At 50.7% G+C, this 21,948-nt stretch overlaps 1 protein-coding gene across 5 annotated transcripts; it reads right to left on the bottom strand.

Moving 5' to 3' along the window:
* Nucleotides 1-527: 527 nt before the first annotated feature.
* Nucleotides 528-9,369, bottom strand: SERHL2 (serine hydrolase like 2). 5 transcript variants are annotated; one of them, XM_063322573.1, is made up of 12 exons: nucleotides 9,261-9,369; nucleotides 7,536-7,770; nucleotides 7,351-7,464; nucleotides 6,212-6,253; nucleotides 5,471-5,490; nucleotides 5,190-5,264; nucleotides 4,131-4,240; nucleotides 3,777-3,856; nucleotides 3,416-3,450; nucleotides 2,568-2,644; nucleotides 1,644-1,737; nucleotides 528-1,326 (listed from the first exon to the last, which is right to left on the bottom strand). In XM_063322573.1, exons 2-12 carry the CDS (start codon nucleotides 7,681-7,683, stop codon nucleotides 1,210-1,212), a joined length of 912 nt encoding a protein of 303 aa, XP_063178643.1. In that variant the 5' UTR covers nucleotides 7,684-7,770; nucleotides 9,261-9,369; the 3' UTR covers nucleotides 528-1,209. The 5 variants fall into 5 exon arrangements, with proteins under 5 accessions (XP_063178643.1, XP_063178642.1, XP_063178645.1 ...); XM_063322572.1 differs by lacking the exon at nucleotides 9,261-9,369 and adding an exon at nucleotides 8,948-9,254; XM_063322575.1 differs by lacking the exon at nucleotides 9,261-9,369 and adding an exon at nucleotides 8,948-9,254 and having other exon boundaries at nucleotides 2,568-2,641.
* Nucleotides 9,370-21,948: the final 12,579 nt, after the last annotated feature.

Here is a 21,948-nt window from a genome sequence, read left to right as displayed (position 1 = left end):
CACTTAGCCTGTCACCAGCCCACAGGAAGCAGGTAAGGGTGGCAACAGGCACATCCAGGTGCGGGGCAATGCTTTCATACTGCCCATATAATGTTTCTGCAGCCTTGGACGTGGTGATTGTTCACCCTACTGCACTCTAATCAGAAAGCGGCTGCAAACCACCCACCCCCAGGCTTCTAGACATTTATTTTACATCCTGCAGCCTCAATACGGATGTGACCATGAACGTAAGGTGGAAACGCTGGTAAATTCCACAGAGCTGGGTTAAAATGGATCTACCCTCCCCTAGAAAATCCACTGCAAATGCAGTTTCCCTTGCATGGGGAGACTGCCAGGCCTGCTTGCTTTATTTGGCTTTTTGCATTAATTTAACTAGGAGGCAGATGGATCATTAATATGCCGTTATCTAGAGCAGAATGCATGTAAAAATCCCTGCCTCCTAAGACTGGTGTTTTATCTGCTTGGGTGAGCATCCCAAAAGAAAGGAGGTTCGTTCTCCTATACAGTCAAGAAGACAGACTTAACACTGGGAGATTAATCTTTATTTAGAAGGACAGAAATCATCTCTGCCAACTTTTCCATTATTAGTAGTTCTCCCAGCTGCTTCAGCAAGAGGATTAGTGACTCATTCCCTAGGAGTTCATTAAAATGGCCTTCTGTGCCCAGGTGAGCTCTTATTTAAGCTGACTTTTTAAACAAGCAGCAGCTCTCACAGTACAACAGAGACACTGAGGCCCTCTGAGCTCAGGCACCCGTGGAAGTAAGCAGAGAAGCAGAATGCTTTCTTGTTTTTTTCAATAGGTCTAACCCTGGGAGGAGACTGGTTACACCATCCTCAGGGAGGAGGTGAGATGAGCCTCCTGCAATGCTACAGCTGGTGTTGCTGCTGCTCCCACAGAGGCTGCTCCTGCATTTCAGGGTGCAATTTAGGACCAAGCAAGGGGAAGGCCGCTCTGGGCCTCTTATCCCTGTACTCACAGAGCTGGGAGTGGAGGAAGGATTCCTTTTCACTTTGACAGCTGAGATATTTTGCTGAGCTCTCCTCCAGGGAACCCCTATCAGACCTGCTTCCACCCTGCAGTGAGCTAAGCTTACAGAAGGATATCACAAAACTGATGTTGGATGTGAGGCAGGAATGGTGACAATTCCTCCAGAGCCTGCTTTTTAGGTCCCTGTTCTCCTGGATTGCTGCAGCAGTGACCCTTCTTCCTAGAGCCTGGCTCTGGTGTTCTGCGCTGTCAGGAAGTTGCTGATGATCCCAGACACCACCTCGGGCTCGTTCAGGTGCACAAAATGACTTCCAGGTACCTCTACTAGCTGGATGTGCTGGAGGAAGAGGACACAAGAAGATGTGGACCAGGGAAGTGTTCCCTCAGGTAAGCTGTGCTTGTTGTGTGGCACTCGCGTGGTGGGGGTGAGGCAGGACAGGGATGAGAGGACTAGGGAAGAGCTGGGTCCAGAGGGCAGTACTGACTTGGGACTGTGGCAGCAGGGGTAAAGTTGGCTTTCCCCTGGTGTGAGGGCTGTACCATTGAGGACAGATCACCTAGTGGGGGTGTCCACCAAGGTGAGCTGCTTCCCAGATGCTGCTCTCAGGTTGGTGGCACGTAGAGTGGAGATGCAAGGATGGAGTTTGCTCTCACCTCTTTGAGGGTAGACTCAAATGCCTCCCTTAGGGCTTTCACAAAGTGATTTCTGCTGTGTAGCTTGTGCGGTACCAAGAGTCCATCTTGTGCTCTGAAAAGCAACAGCAAGGCTCAGTACAGCACACAGTATGACTTTGCTGCTGTCCTGGGCAGAAGCAGTGTCCCCAAAACAGTGGGGGGACAGACCCAACTGCTCTTTCCAGGCTGCTCATAAACAGCAGGGTTACAGGGTCATAGGTGGTACCCAGAGGAGCACCTCACAGCTTGGCCAAACAGCCATTCTGTATCAAACTATCTGTTTAAAATCTTGGGTGACTGCCTAGTAATATCAGAGTGAAGACAAGTTAAATATTATCCCCCCAAGGTGGCTCCTTAATTGGTCAGAGTACATCACTCCCTGCACCCACCCTGTCCTTTGGTCTTAACTTTTTCCAGCCAGCCAGCTTCTGCATCTCCCCTCTGTCCCTCTCCCCACTCCATGCTGGCCAGGGGCTCCAGGAGGTGGAGGCTGCCATGGTTTCACCTGTTTGCTCAGGTGAGAGGCTTCAGGGTCTGGAGAAGGGGGCAGGCTGGGTTGCTGTGACTGGGGGAAGAGCCAGGCCAGGAGGAAAGCAAGAGGGAGCAGTGCTGGGGAGGGCTGTGCGTTTGCCAGGATGGTCCCTCGCTGTAGTGCCGAGGGACAAAAAGTTGTGGGACAGCAGCGTGGGGAGGACAGGGCAGTTGGGCATTTCCTCAAACAGCCTTGCACCAGGGAGGCATAGCCCAAAAATGCAGTGCCAAGCCGGGAGGAGGATGTGCCAGTGGCTCTCTGCCTGCTCCAGGAGCCTGCCCAGCCCAGGGCAGTGGTGGGGAACGGGGAAATGCTTTTCACATGTGCTGCAGGGAGGCAGTGAGGGTTGGTTTGGCTTGTGCCTCACTCACACAATGATGAGAACACGGTCCTGAATCTTCTGCAGGAGCTTCACGCACTGCTCCACTGTGAAGGACTCTCGACTCTGCTGCAGGTGCAAAGACAGAGAGTGCCAAAGGTCAGGGACAGCAGCTGGGGGCAGAGGGTGTCCCTGACCCCTGTCACACTAGTTGCTCTGAAGGCAGAAGCATCTGTGGCCCCGAAGCTGCCGAGCTGGGACATGACAGGCGGCCAGGCTGTGCACAAGAGTAGCTGGCTCCGCAAAGCCTCCTTCTGTCCAGCTGCGTTTCAGGGCTGCCAACAAGGCTGCCTGCTGGGATGCAGCACATATGGGAATGATCTCATAGCAGAGAAAAGCTTTAAAAATCCTCTTACTAAAAAGGAGACAGTACGCTACTCTGGCTTTCATAGTCTGGCAGTAGCACAGGTAGAGGAGGCCCTACTTGCTCAAAACTGGCACAGAGCTATAAAAATATCAAACACAAGAACTTTGCTCCACACTCTCCCCTTCTTATGCTGAGTGACCTGACGAAGAAGCAGACCTAAAGCATCCATCCACCTACTGCCTGAAGAGTTATAATGGCAGGAAAATGTGTCCAGGAGGCCCTGGGGCAGAGGAACTGCTAAAAAAAAAATCTGTAACATTTTCCAGTGACTCTGTAAGCTGAGTCAGTTAATGATCGAGTGCAGGCTCTTTTAACAGCAACATTCAAAAGAGATGTGGGAATTAGGGAAGCAGAAAGTAAACAGTGGGGTGGAAGCAGGGCCTGGGCTCAGTGAGTGGGCCTCCAGTATCTCTTGAGTTCTCTGGGCTCAGAAGTTCTCTGGGCAGGGGGCACATCAGAAGAGCAATGCTCACCGTACGGGCTCTCATGTCTCTGTTATACACCAGCCCTGGAATGAAAAAAATAAGAGAAGGTTTTCATGTCTCACAGGAGCAGGAGTTGCTCTCCTTCTCCTCACCTTTGGGGTCTGCCCAAGACTTCATGAGATGAGAGGAATAGGATTAATTCAGATTTTTCCCTTTTTTTGATTTCTTCAGCCATGAAGATTTTTATTTCTTCTGCCTCCAGACCTAATTAATCCCATTCAAGATGCATAAACTTGTAGCTAGAGCACCCTGTACCCTGTGGAAGACAATGGCCGTTGGCACCGCTCCCTTCCCACACCCAGCCTTGGCCCAGCACTGTGATGAGCCCTGTCTCCAAGCAGCCCCTTACCAGCGGGTGTCTCAGTTGCTCCTCGCTGCAGTAGGATTGCCCCACCCTCTGCTGTCAGATGTCTGTTTGCTTCTAAAAGCCTGGGGGAGACATGGCAGAGAGATTGTTCTGCTGGAAAAGGGAGGAAGCGAAGTGAAAATGGCATGACAAGGTGACAGGGAGCTCTCAGGCTGCTTCAGAAAAGAGCAGGAAGAAGCAGCAGCTTCTGGCAGCAGAAGCGAAAGGTCTTGCTGAAATTCCAGAGAAGGATTTGAAAGGGAAGTACAGGGACAGTTTGCCCTTCTGGTCCAAGCAGCTGTAACTCTGTTGAAGGTGACGGTAGACAGCAAAATAAGAGGACAGATGGGAACCCACCTCTGCAATGCTGCTTCGGGGCTATGTGCTTTGGGAGTTTGCTGCTTTGCCTCTAAACTTAGTAATCTGTCGATCACCATCCGTTTTGATTTCAGCCATGCCTCAGTGTCCTGAAACAAAAAGAGGCAAGGAACAGGAGTAACCTCTCTTCTGAATCATTTTACACCTTATCAGAGGATAAAAGAGGGTATTTCACCATTCAGCATCCCTCAGAAGCAGTTACAGATGTCATGTTAAAAATGCCCAGTTCTGAAGAAAAGGGAACAGCAATACTTAAAAAGCAAGGTAGGAACAGAATCATAGAATCCTGAAGGGACCTTAAGATCATCTTGTTCCAACCCCCCTGCTCTTGGCAGGGACACCTTCCACTAGATCAGGTTGCTCAGCCTTATCCAGCCTGGTCTTTAAATACTTACAAGGATGAGGCATCCACAACTTCTCTGGGCAACTCACAGTAACAGAAAGCTAAGCACTGCTGTAAAGAACTTACTAACTTTTTACCCCTGCAATTCTTTCTACCTCACTTTTGAGTTGAGGACAACTGTCCAAAAGAACAAGGGAAATCTGGTATCTTTTGTCTCTCTGACGCTGGGCTTCTGTCCTACTTCTGCCAACCAAAGCCCCAGGATCTGGTAGCGATGATGGCAGGTTGGATATGTAGCTTTGTGTCCTGTCAGGAACAGAAAAAGAAATCCACCAGCCTGGCACCCAGGTCACCCAACAAGCTGTGGGTAAAAGGACAACCTCGGCTGGCAGTTGCTTGGACAGAAGTTCCAGTTCCCTTTGTATAAGGGCCTGCCACAGACAAGTGAATTCAGGTGCTAAGGGACTGCAGGATGCGAAGCACTACCAAGTGTCCCCCAAGGGCCACCCTAAGTAGGGACCTCAGTCCACGCAACAACGAGCAGATCTGTGTCTGCCAAAAGGAAGAGCACTGAGACTTGTCTGACCCGCCAGAAACTGGTCACATCAGTGCTTTCTCTGAACAAATGAAGGAAAGAAAAAAAACCACTTATTCTTTATTTTGAAAAGGGAGGGGAAGGACACATGAAATCTAACCTCTGGAGCTAGCAGAAAGCCAAGATTTTCCAGCAGGATCAGCTTGTCCACCATCTCAGGATAAAGGAAACAGAACTGAGGAGAGATGAAACAATATGAGAAAGAGAAAAGCTGAGCATTGAGTGATGTTTTCATCCTGCTACACTGGAGAGGGGGGCAGGGCAGGGCCTCTCCTCCCCTGAGATCCAAGTCCCTAACAGTCTGTCCCTTCATTCCTCTCACATTTGTTGTTCCAGCTGCAGAAATCACAAACCCCCAAGAAGAAAAGATGCTTTACTCACCATTCCTGCTACTGCCCCACCTGCAAAGGGAAGAAGTGTGCTCAGTTATGCACTGGACATCCCTCAGTCACAGAAACTCCCCCACAGCAGGAGCTGCCTTAGAAGCACAAATGCATGTTGTACCAAGGGACAAAGACCCAGCTACAGAGTAAAGCTTTTTCAGCAGGCAGAGAGCAGGGCTATTGGCCAGCTGGACTCCTCATCCTGCGCCTCCCTATCTCCCTTTCAGACAGCGAAGACCAGGGAGGAGTTACTAGTTAAAACAGTACAGTGTGCAGGTACTGAGCTGTGGCCACAGCGGGCCTGGGGAGCAAAACCCACATCGTGGCAAAGCATCCCATGCATAAAGGGATAGCACCTGGAGTCTGGTTCCCTCAGCAAGCTCCATGACCCACCGGGAAACGCCCTGCTCTCCCCAGGCTTTGTGACCTTTTGGGGACTAGGCAGGAAGGCCTGCTGCAAGTTCTCCTGCTGCAGACCACCCCTCTTTGCCCATCACTGTTTCTTCCTGGTGGTGGGGGAAAGGCCCACAGCAAGAGTTACCACTGTTTGTGCTACAGGGTCGTGAAAGCAGAGACATTTCAAAAAAGGGCACAGATTTTTTTATCACTCACGCAGGAACCTGGTACTTGACACAATATAATAAATATTCCAACCCAGCTCCCAGCAGCGTGTCTTGTAAGTTAATTATCTACTCCTATTTTCAGAATCTCACAGCTTACAAGGACAAGAGTCACTTACCCATACTGTGACCCATCAGGGTGAACCGTCTCCACTGCAAGGCTAAGTGGCAACAGACAAAAACAGACAGTGCTGCATTAGAAACCACAGCAGCAGCATCTTGCTGCTTCTCCACCAACATGCGCCCCCTCTCCCAGGAGGGCTTTTGCACTGCTTAATTTACTTTCTAATCCAGAAACGAGGTGGATAAGTACACCAGTTTTAAAGAAAAAGAGCATCCACCACCTCACATCCTTGGTAGTTAAGTCACGCAGCTCTCAAGCTCTCTCTGTATTGCAAACTACAGCAAATTCCCATTCATTGCCAAACACAAGACTGGCAAGAAGCAGAGGAGCCTGACCGGGCAGCATCTGCTGGAAGAGAGAGACCTTGACAGAGCATCCTGCTGCAAGGCATTTCATAAGAGCCATGAGGACACAGAGCCACGTCCACTGCCTTCAGGAAAGTATGATTATTACAAGTGAAAGCTCTCCGCAACATTTAGCACATCAGGCTCTTCAGTCCATTTTTAGGGCACTCTGAAATGCTTATGGGAAAATACAGCTTCATCAGTGCTACCCATCTGAAATATACTTCACTGAAAGATGTATTTTACTCTCTGGCACGTCAAAGAACTTCTAGAGGCTCTTTATATACTGAATGAGGGATGCAAAACTGCACCTGCCACAGCCTTCGCCAAGATCAGCATACGGATGGGCAGTTAGTTCAGGAGTTATTAGGAGCCCAAGAAACCTTGGCATTCAGACTTCTTTGTGTGAAACTAAAGCAAACAGCAAGCTGTCATGAGGGAGAACCAGAAGAATCTCCCACTTACACCTAACACTGGTTAGAGGTCACTGCCTGCTTACAAAACGTCAAGTCTGGCAGAACTATTGAGTTGCATCCACCATTTTGCCACTACTGCTTTTTAGCATAGAAACACTTGCTTCCCAGGGCTTCCTGTTTCTTCCTCTCACAAAATAGTGAGAAAGAGGGATGTTTATTCAGCCTATGGTCACAAAGCACCAGCTAACATCAGGCTGGGGAGAAGCAGAGGGAACTGACCCCTCTCCTGGCAGTAAATACTGCCTGCTTCTTCCAAGGAGCAATATAGCAGCCCCTGCACAAATATCCCCTCAAGGGTTCCTTCAACTACCCACCTGCTGCCACCCGGCGCACATCAGTCACGTAATCCAGAAAATGGTAGGGGGAGCCTGCAGGTCTGTGGGATGACAAGCCATGGCCAGAAAAATCCATTGCCACATAATAGCAATCTGAAAGGGAGAGAGTATCAGATACACAGCCCTGCAACGCAACCAGAATCAACCTGATGAGCCAGGCCTACCTCTGGGGAGCAGTGGAATGAGTTTGTCAAAGGTGTTGGCGTTGTCCAGCCAGCCATGCAAGCACAGCACAGGGTGTCCATCTGAGGGTCCCCAGGCCTTGGCTGCCACGTGGCCCCAGGGCACAGGGAACTTCAACTCTGAGAACATGCCCAAAATAAAGTGCTCACAAGTGATGTCCCTGGAGAGCCACGTGCTCGGAGTAGGTCCCAGGGATCTTGTTAATGGCCCAGAGCTCTGAAAAGAGTAATACAGGTCTTTAGTAACTCACCAGCCTCCTGTGGTCTTAATTAGCAGCTTGCTGATTTATAGCTCCCCATTCAACATCCCAAGCTGCCATCCCTGCCTGCCTGTTTGGGGAATCCTTCTCCCAGCACGTACTAGCGAAGCTCCTAGGAAGAAACAAGCTTTCCCTACGCAGGAGGAGAAAGCCTCCTCTCTGTGTCTCCGCAGCAGCTGCAATCCGACCAGCAGGCGCAGATCTGACAAGAGGGAACCATGCAGAATTCCCCCAGCTAGCTGCAGTAAGCCAGACACCTGTCCTGGACCAAAAAGACTATTTTGAGAATAAGGATGCTGCCTCCACTACCAGACTGTTACCACCTTCTCCTCTTTCACCTTGGTGCTTCTCCTCTTTCATACCACCAGTCGGCACCTTTGAGAGAGCAGCTGGCTACATGCCACACAGCAGGTCACTGCTGTCACCCTCCTGTGCACCCCTCAGGGACAGGGACCCTGCATGGGATACAGGTCCATAACCTGCTGCCCCACCTCCAGCCTGTCTTGTCCCTGCCAATCTCCCTGGCAATCACTGAGCTTACGTATGACCTTTAGTCAAGCCCAGGCTCCCGAGTGACCCCCCCAGTACTACCCAGCCTTTGGGGATCTTCCAGGGATGGTCTGAATATCTCCCCTTTACCCCCAAGCCCTTCTGACCCCTGGGGCCCCTTACGGGCAGCCCAACTATTCCCAGCTCTCTCATGCCATATCCCCTTCCCAATGACTTGTCTCGGGTCTCTGCTCCCTTAAATATCCCCCTGAGACCCCACAGCAATTAAATCACTCTACAGCAAGTCCCTCCTGAGCCCATACCTCTGTAAGGTGTGAGGACAGCGGGGGTGGGCTGAGAGGAAAGGCTGCTGTCAGGGCCCTGAGAGCACTTAAAGGCCCTAATGGTCCCACTCAGCCACACCTGGGGCCTCCCCTACATCTTTCCCTCCTGCCCATGAGCCTATTTAAGCTCAGCCCAGGACCAGGTGTGTTGCTCTCCATCAGCGATGCCATAACCTTGGGGATCATGTGCCTGGCTGCCGACCTCACTCTGTCTGTCCCTGGCTGCCCTCACCGTGCCTGATCCTGGCAACCCTACGCTGACTTCCTGGCGTGACCATGGACCTGCCCCTTCCTCACGGACCTGCCTGACGACCTGGGCTGCCGGCAGAGCCTGTTTGCCCTCCCTGGGCCCGCCATGCCAGGGCACAGTGGGGCTCCGGCCCCGGGGGTACCCTCCCGGTTCCGGGGTGGGGGCCTCCTCAGGCAGGCAGAAAGGGCCGCTGCACCCGGGTCTTCCGCCTCAGGGCGCGCTGGGACACCTGCTCCCGGCCCCGGAGGAGGGTTTGCCTGGGGACCGACCCTTGTCCGGCGACGAGAGCGGCCCACGGAGGGCCGCGGCCGCCCCGGCCCTGCTCCCCGCGCCGCCCGCACGCCGCGCCCCGGCCCCCTCCTACCGCTCTGTCTGGCCGGGACGGCAGAGCAAGGCCGCAGCAGGAGGACGCTGCCCGGCGGCGGGGCGGGCCGGGCCGGCTGCACCGCCCTGCTCCCCGCCTCCCGGGGCGCCCCGGGCCTCCGCCTCCTGCCGCTCCGCCGGCCCGGGGCTGCCACGGCCCGAGGGAGGCGATGGGGGGGAGCGGGGGGCGTGATGCCGCCATCTTTGTCTTCCCTCAGCACCTCACGGCTCCGGGGGTCCAGCTGGGAAACGGGGTGGCGGGCGGGTGGTGGCACGGCAGCGCGGCCTCCCCCCTGCCTGGCGACGACTTGACGGTTCCCCACCATTCCCCACCCTTGGCCCTGCAGCGAGGGACCATCCTGGCAAACGCACAGCCCTCCCCAGCACAGCTCCCTCTTGCTTTCCTCCTGGCCTGGCTCTTCCCCCAGTCACAGCAACCCAGCCTGCCCCCTTCTCCAGACCCTGAAGCCTCTCACCTGAGCAAACAGGTAAAACCATGGCAGCCTCCACCTCTTCCAGCTGGTCCTGGAGCTTTGGTCCGACCCAGCTCTTGCAAGCTCTCCTCTGGGTGCCCGGGGCAGGGAGAAGCTGTGGGGAGGTAGCCAGTGGCTTGTGCAGAGCCCCACAAGCTGTTAGGATGGGTGGATGGTTCTGTCAGTCCTTCTCTGCACGGCGCCTGTGTTCAGATGGGGCTCTGTAAGAGTAAAGAGGAGTTAATGATGTCCATGGGGTCTGAAGCTGTGATCATCCTGCTGGGCATGATGGGGACCTGTGAGGAGTCGCAGTCATGGAGGTACGGCTGTGTCCCTGTCTACCTCCAGAAGACACACTACTGATAATGGAAACCGCCTGCACTGCAGCGTCACAGTGTGAGATGTTTTAACTGTGACCCAGGAGCATCGCAGCGACATCAAACAGGCTCAGTGCTTGACACCAGCGCTGAACTTCTGTCGCTCTCTGATGGAGAAACTCTTCTGAACTCCAGCACTTGCTGGAATCGCGTTGCTCCAGGGGCGAAAGTCACTCTCCCATACTGTGACCCATTGCAGTGAACTGACTCTACTGCGGGGCCAAGCTGCAGCAGTAGACAGCACTGCTGCAGGCAGCACTGCCTCAGTCGCTCCACTCCTCCTCTGCAAAAACAGACCCCTCTCAGCCAGAGAGGTTTCTACACAGTTTTCCTCGTTAGTTGCCCAGAAAGGGGGTGGCTGTATAGACTAGGCTTCGAGAAAGTCAATGCCTGGGTGCTTGCTGGTGCCTCGCATTCCCTCCAGCAGTCAGGGTATACCAGGCCTAATGCAGACCACAACCATTCCCCTTCAGTCAAGGACTCAGCAGTCAGAGGAAGCAAAGTCAAACGTTGCTGCAAGCAGTGGGACGCCTTGCTGGAACAGTTGGAGAGAACAGAATGAATGTCTGTTCTTAGGGAGTCATTTTTATATTGGTAATTGAAAACTCTCTGCTCAGTTCAGCACATCCGTCTCCTAAATTACACAATACATTTTCAGAACAGCCTGCAAGCTTGAAAGAAACCAGCGTAGAAGCTTATAGCCCCGTTTCTCCTGCCTAGTTCAAACTCATCCTGGCAAGATAGTCTCTGCACCACAGCAGTTGAAAGGTAACCTTGGGGACCCATCACAGAGAAGAAATGAGAGCACTATGCAGCTCACAGCCTCCCCTCCAGGTAGGCCATTAGAAAGGAAATCAGAACATGAATTCTTATAGGTTTGGAAAGTCCAGTGTATTGCTTTTTCTTAGGCTTCCATGAAGGAGGAGCAGGAAAGCAGACCACAAGCAGTGGGGAACCACGCAGAGGGAGAGAGGCCGCAGTACCATCTACAGCTTCTTTCCTACAACTGCCAGAGGTGGGTGTCTGATACAAAAGATGAAAAGCAAGAGACAGCCTTTTTTTTTTGGTAGAACACAGATTTGTAAAATGCACTCAATAATCAGTTGCTGCTGCTGTTATGGAGGGCAGGGTCTTCCTGTGAATTGATGGGATTTCTTCATGACAAGCCACCAGAAAACAGTGTAATTGTTAGGCAGGGGATGCTGGAATTGCAGTTATGTCTATGGCGTGGCTTTTGAGAAAGAGGACCCTGTGTCAGGAGCAGGAGTAATGTGGATCCCTTGCACATTGGTGGGACAATAGGCCATGGCCAGGAAAATCCATTGCTGCTTAACTGCAAACTGAAAAGGAGAGAGCATCAGGCATGCCGACCTGATGCATGACATAGCCCATCCTTGCAAGCCAGACCCACCTCTGGGGACCAGTGGAATGAACCCATCAAAGGTGGTGGCATTGTCCAGCCAGCCATGCAAGTATAGCACAGGGTATCGTTCCAGGGTCCTCAGGCCTTGGCTGCCACATGGCCCTAGGGCATGGGGAACTTCACCTCTCAGAACTTGTACCCACAAGCAACATCCTCTGAGCATTACATGCTGAGAGCTTGTCCCAGGGAGCTTGTCAACAGCCTAGAGCTCTGGACAGAGGTTGTAGATAGGTGGTAGTTACCAAATTTATCTGGCAACCCTGACCTCTTCTTAATACCAGTTTTCAGGCACAAGCCTTGTTTGGGATAACCCTGGGATCTCACTGTAAAGGCTTTCCCTGGTAGTATGTGTATCACCACTTACAGGTCTTGGACCCTCTCCCCCAGTCCAGCAGCCAGTAGGATCTGGGCTCTCTTTGCTTTGGGTAACACAAATGACCTGTGAGTCTTGGGTGAGAAGGATACGTCCTTGAGTGAATTCTGACTCTTGTGACTTGCGTCCCACATCACTTCTGGTAGGAGGCTCCATCAGCAGGGACCTCATGGAAAGGAAAAATTTCTCACAGAAATCACCAGCGATGGGTGATGTGGGAGAGAGCTCCAAATGGAGAAGGTTGCACTGGGATAGAGCCCCAGACCCTCCCTCAGCAGCAGGACTGTCATCCTATAAGCCAAAGACAGATGGTGGAAATCTTCTCCAGGTCCCTCATGTCTTCTCTAACAATGCTACTTACCCCTCTGAAAGCCCAGCATCTTACAAGACTGCGTATCTCTCCACACCCTGCCTGCTAAACCAACCCCCAGGAGGAGGGCCCTATGCAGGACCCATGACAAAATCTGGATGGCTCACAAAATTAATTTTGCTGCATCTACTTCTAAGAAATGCTGCAGAGTAGCGCAGTGGATTGCTGCCTGTGGAGGACTAAATTAGACTCCACTTGGCCAGGTGCTGGGGTGTTGGCTGGGCTGCACTGGCCTGGTGGTAAGAAAGGCTGCTTAAGAACTGGGATGTTAGAGATATCCCAGGTACTTGGCAAAGGATAATTTAACCCCTGTGTCCTTGCAAAGGAGGAGGAGACTTGCAATGGTGAACACTGGGACATGCAAAGCTGTTATGCTCTGCTGACTTGGAACAGCATTGATCAGTTTGTGCTAGCTGTAGATCTGGTGAGGAAACTTTAAGTACAGCAGATTGATTGCTACCGAGGGACAAATTCCCCATAGCTAGTTGGATTCAAGCACTGAAATACTGACATATTGATCTATTTATGGTGATTTATTAGTAATACCCCTGTACCCCAAACTCTCTTGTGCAGTTGTACAAGTGAAAAAGCATGCCATTGCTAGCTTAACTGATTTCTTCCAGAGGATATATAGAGGATATACTTCTATATAGAGCCCCACATTTTGAGCATATGCTGCAATCTACAGTGGAGAGGAAAATAAAAGTGATCCCAGGGCAAAATGTATCCCATAACCAGCCCCAGCATGCTCCCTCCCAGGCTTTGGGTTTGTGGGCAGCAGGCAGGTCTGGGGTGCTGTTGGGGCCTGCAGAGCAGTTCCTGCTCTGGGACAGGGACCAGGTCCTTCCCTGCTCCAGCAGCCCAGAGCAGGGGAAGGATCCCTGCAAGCAGACATGGGAAATCTGGTGAGTGCAGAGCTGTTGGTGTTGGGTGCGGGCACTGCTTGGGCAGCCCACAGTGGGGTTGGCAGGAGCAGACAGGCACTTAATGACCACAGGGAAGCCCCCACCTCCCCAGAGCATGGGTCCCCATTGGGGATGAACCACCAGGATCTCCACTCTGCGGACATTTCCTATTGGACATCTCCCTCCTTTGAGCTCCATCCACAAACCTTGCTTGCCTTGGGGATGGTCTCAGGGAGTCACAAGGGTTTAAATGAGCTGCCCATGTGGGAAGAGTTGAGGTAGGATGTGAGTGTCCTGCAGCCTGAGAGGTCTTGCCATCCCAGGCACTGCTCAACAGCTGCAGACCCATCCAAGTACCTCATGTGGTGTACTTTTCTTTTGGTTTTCCCTAATTTCCTGTTGAATTTCACTGATGTGAATAAGCATCTGATGCCTGAAATAGCTGCTGACATACTAAACTCAAAAAATGCTGTGATGGCTGAAGGTGGTTTCTCTCCCTTTGCTCCAGGCACGTGCCTGTTGTGCTCCTTGTCCCAGAGCTCTCCAGCCCTGCAGAAGGTGGGAGAGACAAATAGATGCCGGCTCTTTACCCACCACACTCTGGGGCCAATGTGATAGGTTAAATGGAAATCTTTGGCGGTTTAAGTTAACAAGGCAAGCTATGAATGGTTGAAAAAGTGGCGTGCATCTGCTCCGGGGATTAACCTGCAGCATAATTTGGATAGTGGGGCTGCAGGAATGTTAAATCATCCCCACGTGAACCACCGCCATTCAGCTGGAAGCAGCCCCAGGCACACACCATGCATCAGCTGCAAGTGGTGCCCATTTGTATCACTTTATTTGCAACTAATGAAATAGCTAGAAACATTTATTGCATATAAATTATATATGAGCACCCATCATACAAATAAACTCTTTCCTGTCTCAGCTTTCCATTTCCTCCTTAATCAGAAAGCATTTTCTATTTTGGACAGATTCAGGAGTCTCTGCTGGTTCCCATCCCCTGGGCCTGTTTTGGTTAACTAGCGAGGCAAGCTACTCTCCAGCTTTCTACAAAATCCGTACATACTGTTGGAGTAAGCACCTATTTTAATGTATTTAATTGAGAAGCAGCAGGGGAAGGAGAGGAGTTTCTCCCCAGCTCTTGTCTAGACTTAACCTTCCTTCACTTTGAAAATCTGGCAGATTCCCCATAGGCTGAGACAAAATAATAGTGAAAACCAGGAGTAATCTGACACTTGTAATTACAGGCCTACCAGCTCCTTATTGACCTCAGACAGAATAAGGAAACGACACATACAAGGATGATTTAAAAACAAGGGAAGAGTTCTAGTAAATGCCAAGTCTCATCTGTTTATGGAAAAGAATCCATAAAACTGAGCTGGTAACTTGGGAGATGTAAATTATAGGTTTGGGTTTTGGATTTGGCTGATAGAGGTAAAAACTGTTGACATAATATGGCTCCAGCAAGGAATGTGATACAGTCTTACATTGTGTTTCGATTTTTAAAAAACTGGAATGATACCAAATTAACAAATTTTGCAGTAATTGAACTGAAAATTGACTAGTTAGCAAGTGTCAAAATGTTAAAGTTGGTACAAGCGCATAACGTGTGTTTTTGAAACGGACCAATGGTTAAGTTACTTAACGTGAGCCACACTTCTTGTCTGGCAGCTCTGTCTGTGGAAGAAATGACTCCGGCAAAGGCTTGACTCACGATGTAGGAGCAGCTGAATGTGAGCTCCCAGCACAACGCTGCAGTCAGAAAGGCTAATTCCATCTTCGGATGTATAGGCAGGGAATGTGGAGCAGGTGTAATGAGATTATATTGCGTCTGCTAATTCCCTGGATGTGATTACTGATGTCAAAGAATTTCCAGTTTTGACATCTACAATTCAAAGAGGAAGTTAACAAGTTGTAGAGGCTTCCTGCAAGAGCTCTAAGGACTGTTAAGGGGTATGAAGACATCTTATGGAAGAGGAGAGCTTAGGAATGATATGATCAAAACCTAAATATACTTATGTAGGATTAAATCTTTGCTCCTCTACTAGCTGCTCTGCCCAACAATGGTACAAGAAATGCGCCAAATGTGCCAACAATGGCACAACTGAGGGAGCTGGTGGTGTTTAGCCTGGAGTAGAGGAGGCTGAGGGGAGACCTTATCACTCTCTACAACTACCTGAAAAGAGGTTGTAGAGAGATGGGGGCTGACCTCTTCTCCCTGGTGACAAGTGATAGGACAAGAGGAAACGGGTTCAAGTTACGTCAGGGGAGGTTTAGATTGGATATTAGAAAACATTTTTTCACTGAAAGGGTTATTAAACATTGGAATAGGCTGCCCAGGGAGGTGGTGGATTCACCATCCCTGGAGGTGTTTAAAAAAAGGGTAGATGTGGTACTTAGGGACATGGTTTAGAAGTGTTTTTTTGTCAGGGTAGGTTAATGGTTGGACTTGATGATCTTAAAGGTCCCTTCCAACCTCAGCAATTCTATGATTCTAAGAAAGAGCAGTCTAGAGACGAGGTATACATTTTAAAATGGAGAAAGTAGTAAAGCACTTGAGCAGTTTACTTAGGGTGGTGGCAGCTTCCCAACCATCAGCAGTTTTTGAATCAAGATAAGACGTTTAACAAAGCAACAATGATTAATGTGACAGAGTCTTTTGTCCTGTAATCATCGGGAAAGCAAACCAGTCTGAAAATCAGTCTAGTGCAATCGCTGTCAGATGCTACCAGCCTGCAATGCTTCTGCTACAACCACTCCCAAAATGATAGCCCATAGCTATACCCCTTCTTGCCTTCTATGTTGTTCTTCGTTTAGAGGCTCAGCTTCCTCAGCTGAGGAAGCCCCCGCTTCTAGGTCCAGCAATGACTTAGACTTAGGACCTTTCTGCAATGGGGTCTGTGTCTTGGATCACTCCCTACACTCCTTCAGTGTGGCCTTCTGTGGCTGTTTTTGTTTGCTTTGGGGAAACCACTGAAGCGTGTGGGTATAGGTTAGAACTTGGTGCCTGTCATCTGAGTGGGGTTCAGCATCACCTTTCATCTCAGTGTGGGGGAACAAATCTGGGGAAGCATGGGCAGGGCTGAGGCTACATGATCCAGGTGAATAATTCTGAGTGCAAGGCTCCAGGAAAGGTCCACCACTTTTGGACAGCACTCCAGGAACACGTCCTGAAAATGTGGGATAACAGGGAGAAGCAATAAGCCTCAGGGGCACAATGAAATCCTTAACCGAGCTCCTCCCTCTGCGTCTGGTGGGCAGCAACGTTAGGAGGAGTTAGCTGAGGTGGTCACAGATTTATGGGGCCACAGAGCCCAGGGAGGTCTCGCCAGGGTCCATTGGTGCAGTGGGCTGGTACCTCCGTTCCCCTGTCCTGGATCATCCTCTGTTACAGCTCTAGGGTGTTTGACATATAGGCCAGATGCAGAGGCGAGGGAGCGGTTTGCCATACAGTTATAAAAGGCTGTTTGTTTTCTCTGCGGCTGCTTAAATCTGACCTAAATACCTTCCAGGCTATGCAGCCTGGTGCTTTCTTTGAAAACCTAGAAGGTCACTGACTGCTGGGTCTTCCTCCCTCAAGTGAACGAGGGACATGTTCGGAGCCATAACTGCACTGGCAACGAGTGAGAACTGCCCTCCCTTTTTTCCCCCCCCTTTTTTTTTTTTTTTTTAATTTGGCAATAATAAACATACAAGGAGTTTCTAAACTTGTGTCCTCACAGAAATAACTGTGCATATTATAAAAACCCGAAGCAGAAGATTGGGTACATTTTAATGTCAGCTTTTTGCGCTTGTGTGATTGTAGGGAAGGGAGCCGCTTGTGCCCACCTGCCCTGCTTTGCACTGGGAAGCCCCTTCCTCGATACGGCAGCCTGAAGAGCTACCAGCCAAAGCATCCCTCCGTCCCACCGACCTGCCTCTGCCCAGTACCGCAGCCACTGCAGCCACCCTGCGACGCCCACCCTCCCGATGGAAACCACCTCGCCTGGCAGGCAGGCCAAAGCATGTGAGCATGGTGTCTGCCGTGGTTGTGGGGTGTTATGGTTTGAGGAACCCACAACAATTGCCTAAATTGTCATTTAGACAATTATTCTATCACCCAATGACCCCTCCCCACCCGGGAAGGGGGATCGGGGAAAAAACAAGGAAACTCGAGGGTTGGAATATAAACAGATTTAATAGAATAAGACTAAATAATTAACATTAATAATACTAAAGAACCAATATTGATCCTGATACCAATATAAAATCTACAAGGATTATACTCAGCCAATTATATCGGTAGGGAGCTGTGCACTGCCAGCAGTGGACAGCAAATGTCTGACACTGCGAGTGCTAAGGCTTTGGGAGGAAGGGAAGGGCTCGGGGGTCCAGCACCCGGGCAAGGAGTTCTCAGGATCGCAGCCATCAAGGGAGAGAGAAACTCCTCAGCAACCTTTCTAATTTATATTGAATGTGATGTTCATGGCATGAAATAATCCCGTTGGCCAGCCTGGGTCAAGTACCTGGGTCTCACTCCTCATCCCCACAGCTTGAAAACACTGAGACCTTGAAACCCACATGCCATAGCTGGCTATAAAGTAGATATTTTCACAGATTCAGACACTAGAGTCTTCTAAAAATGCGGTTTCCCCAAGCATTAGAAGAGACCTTACTGAAAATTAAAATTACTGAAAGATAAATTAATCCTGTGTCGCTCAAACCATGACATGGGGGAAAGCCAGAACAGCAGAGGGTGTTGTAGACCGGAACGAAGGTGCATGGGCGGCAGCGTGTGGGGTGCCCCCTGGCACAGCTGGCTGTGGCTCCCCACCCTCCAGCCCTCCGGGACACACAATATCGCTCGGTACAGGAGCGCACCGGCTCGGCGCCGGAGGTTGGCAGCCTGCAAGCAGCGGTGCAGGGCTCCCCGCAGCCGCCCTAGGTCACTCCGCTCTGGGCAGCCCCTGTACCTTCGCTTTCCTGGAAAGCAGTTTCTCTTCATTACTGAGAAGAGCCCTGCTCTCGGAGGGGAAGGAGGGGCCTGGCCACCGCTTCATGCAAAGGGGCCACTACTTGTGCTAATTTTTCTCATAAGAGTCGAACTAATACATCTTCCACTTGAAACCACAGAAAGGTGGTTTTGTTTGGGGGTTTTTTCTGGGGGGAGCAGAGGAAGGGGGGCTGGGGGATTTTTGTGTGTTGGTTTTGTCCTGCTGGCTTTCTCTTTTTGTGTTGTTCTTGGTTTATTTTTGTTTTTTTTTTTCCTTCTTCTTAATGCTTTGCTGTTAGCATCTCCTAAAAGGAAGCTTTTCGAAAGTTATGAGAGGGACCACCTAAAAAGGGAGGAAGGGTCAAAACGGAAAAACCACCTAAGACCGTATGCAGTCAAAGGTTGTACATTTTGTACTGTTTTCAGGCTGGACCCGCAGCACATCAGAAGATCGTGGCAGTCATTTCCTACCTCAAGCATCCTTCCATCCTCCTCTCTGTACAAAATCTCGTGCACTGCCCGCGTCACCTCTCATGCCAGGGCCTGCCCCATGCTTTCTTCTCTCCTTTCCTTCGTATTTGACCACCTGTCAGGAATCCCCTCAGTTATGTCTGGGCCATAATCGAATCGCTCCATCGCCAGGCAAGTTTCACCTCCCTTGTGCACACAAAGCCAGTGTGCACACCGGTGGGTGACAGCACGTTTGGGTCTGGCTGGGGGCCCAGTAAGGTACTGAGCCCCTAAATAATTGGTCAGTCGTCCTCTGGAGATGATGCTCCAGCTCCAGCTGAGCTTCCACTCACAGTTTTGCTGGCTGAAGGGCAAAGCAGTACTGACACATCTAACGTGTTCACCCATCTTCCCACCCCCGCGCCCTCTATGTTCTTCTCCTTTTGCTTTTCTGTACCTCTCTTCCTTTTTTCTGCACCTCTCTTCCTTTTTTCTGCAGGTTTTCAGTGCTACATTCTCTCCACCTCAGTTCTTATCCTCACCGTATTACCTTCTCCCTTCCTCTGGGGCAATGCATGCCTTTTGCTTTCCCAGAAAACCATCTTGATTCAGCAGTTTGCAGTGGCCTGCCCCAAAATACCTTTCTTCTTCCCACACCTCCCAAACTGACAGGGGCAAATAGGCAGCTTGTGGCTCTCTCTACCTTGTGCAGGCCATAAGGAGTCCACACGCTGAGAAGGAGCGAAGCTGTTAGGGTGTTACTGGTTCATGGTCTGTTGGGTATCAACATCTTTGAACTTACCAAAGACTTGGGGGCTGGTGAGGAACAAGCAGAGAAATGCCACAAAGCAGAACTATGATCCAAGGGTAGAATGAAATCAGACCTACTGCCCTCAGCGGCTGGACTTCAGACAAAACTCTCTGGAAATGGTTCATTCTGTCAGCAGCTCTATCAATTAATGCTTTCCTGTTTAATGTTTTTTAAAGTTTTAGTATCAGGGATAGTGAGGGTATACGTATCCTTAGGCAGAGGCGAAAATGAGGGGTAGGATAAAACTTGTAAATTCTAAGAACAAATTCTGGCCTCTTCTCGGGAGTTGTTCCTCTCCACACTGTCATCAGCGTGCTGAGCATCTCAGAAACCCTGTCTTTAGGATGGATCCAGCTTTCTCCAGTGATGCACCAGTGTGCAGTGTTCAAAGCGAACTGTTCATGGCAGGACCATTAGCCTGCCTGCATCCTCACTGTCGTTACACACAGCCTTTCAGGCAGGCATCCGCACGCTGGAAGCCGTTGGGAAAAAAAACATCAATCCAGTGGTGAGAGCGTGGGGAGTCGCTTGGTTCTAGGGAATTTACTTGTATTCTTCTTAAGAAAATTCACTAAAGGCATGGTTTGTTTTTCACCTTAAACACATCCAGGCTTGGTTTCAGGCTACAAGGGAAGAAATGCAGCACTAGCAAAGCCAGTGCTTGAACATGGTTTGGTCGCCATCTCCTCCTTTGTGTTGCAGGACACAAAACTACTTCAGCATCCTTGTGTTTTCCACCTATAATGAAGCCACCTCAGAGGTGCCTTGGTCCTGAACACATTTTGGGCCCTGTGAGTCAAGCCTCAACTTTGGAAAATTGTGGTCAGCAGTGCCCTCATGACATGTCTCACCAGCTTTTATTGCTGAAGAGGATTGCTGCAATATGCTCCAGCTGTAACTGCTGTGAGGTCGCAGTTTCAAGTGGATGAGAGAGAGAGAGAGGAGCGAGACCCACAAACAATCTCCAAGCAGCAAGGCTGGTTGTTACTTTTCGCAGGCAAAGATGAAGAGGAAGAATAAAAGGCAGAATTAGACTAGTCCGTTTAATGTTAAGGCAAGGTGGCTGGTAGAGCCTATGAAGTCACCCAATAAATGCTATAAATATCCACAGAGGGAAACGGACTCCCTACTAGGCAACTGTAAAGCAAACCACAGGATATTTTTGAAGCTGTCATCCAAAAATACAAAGAAAAGTGTGACAAGCCTACTTAAAAAGCAAAAATGGAGCAGATGAGCACTTCGTCTCTGCTGTGATTTAGGGCTCCAGCGGCAGGTCCTCCCACTGAAGCCTCCCTGACAAAGAATGAAGCGCTTTGCCCAGACTCTTATGGAAGTTCAGAAATTCTTCCGTGGTCAGCAGCATCTTCATGCTTGGTTGAAAGACAAAAAACAACCAAGGACTGATGTCTCAGTACTCAGTGGAACTTCTGGCAAGGGCTGCAGGTCAGATTCAGTGGTGTGTTTCTGACTGCTTCGTGCTCCCTGGCAATGCAAAGCAGCTGTAAAGCTCTTTTTAGTCAGCTGCTGGACCCGCAGTGACAGCTGCTTTGCATCACTAGACTGGTGCGGAGCAGGCAGAGCATATCCTGCGTTGGCTGCTTGCACACAGCGTTTTCCGCAGGGCGACTCACCTGCCACACACGCACCAGGGAACACGGGCAGGACCTGGAGAAAGTCTATGGGTGAATGAGAGCTCCAATGGTGCGATCAAGCCATAGCCTAATTGCAGGCTAGGCCTTTAACAACTGTGGGGTTTGCACTGAATTCCAAAGTTTATCTTTTCTCCTGTTACATCTATTGTATTTGCACAGTAATATGCTTATGGTATGCACCATGTGGCATGCTATTTATATTTTACATCATAAAATTTTTGTGTGTTTTCCCATTCTTTCCGTGATTTCCAATATTTTCATTCGACCCACCGAGGCAAAAGCGGTCATTTTTAGGCATGCTCCGCCAGTGCACACTACTCTGCCACGCAGGGTGCCCGCTGCCCTTCTGGGGGCTCCTGCAGTGCCCGGAGAAGAGCTGGGAGAACTCTGGCGGGGAAGGTGAAGGCCGGGAGAGGCTCCCCGTTACCGGCTGGTGCAAAGGGCCCTCGTTTGCGGGCTCTGCTGCCCCGACCCCCTTGGTAGCCCCCGGCCCCGCTGTTTCACAGCTCTGCTACCCTAGCCCCGGGCACAGCACCCCTTCCCCGGTGCCTGCGAGCTCCGACGCCCCAGCCCGGTGCTGGGGGGCAGCAGACGGTAACCGGGAGGAGGGGCAGGGCCCCGGTCTCCTGCCGCCTCCTCCTCGGGGCGACGCGTGGCTCCGGCGGGTCCCGGGGGGCGGTGGATGCTGCGGTGCCGTCCCGCTGGGGATCCTCAGCCGGTCGGCAGCGGAGGAGCTTTCACAGCCTCTTTTGTTTTTTCTTTTCTTTCCCTTTTCCTCTCTCTCCCCCACAATCCGTCCAACTTTTTTCTTTTTTTTAAAAAAAAAAAAAAACCAAACAACTTTTTCCTTCTTCGCTTTTCCCCCCCCCTCTTACAAGAG

Source organism: Chroicocephalus ridibundus, chromosome 1 (genome assembly GCF_963924245.1).
Source record: "Chroicocephalus ridibundus chromosome 1, bChrRid1.1, whole genome shotgun sequence".
In the NCBI taxonomy this organism is placed as follows: domain Eukaryota; kingdom Metazoa; phylum Chordata; class Aves; order Charadriiformes; family Laridae; genus Chroicocephalus; species Chroicocephalus ridibundus.
The sequence above is the reverse complement of the archived record's forward strand: the minus strand, read 5'-3'. Positions and strand labels throughout refer to the sequence as shown.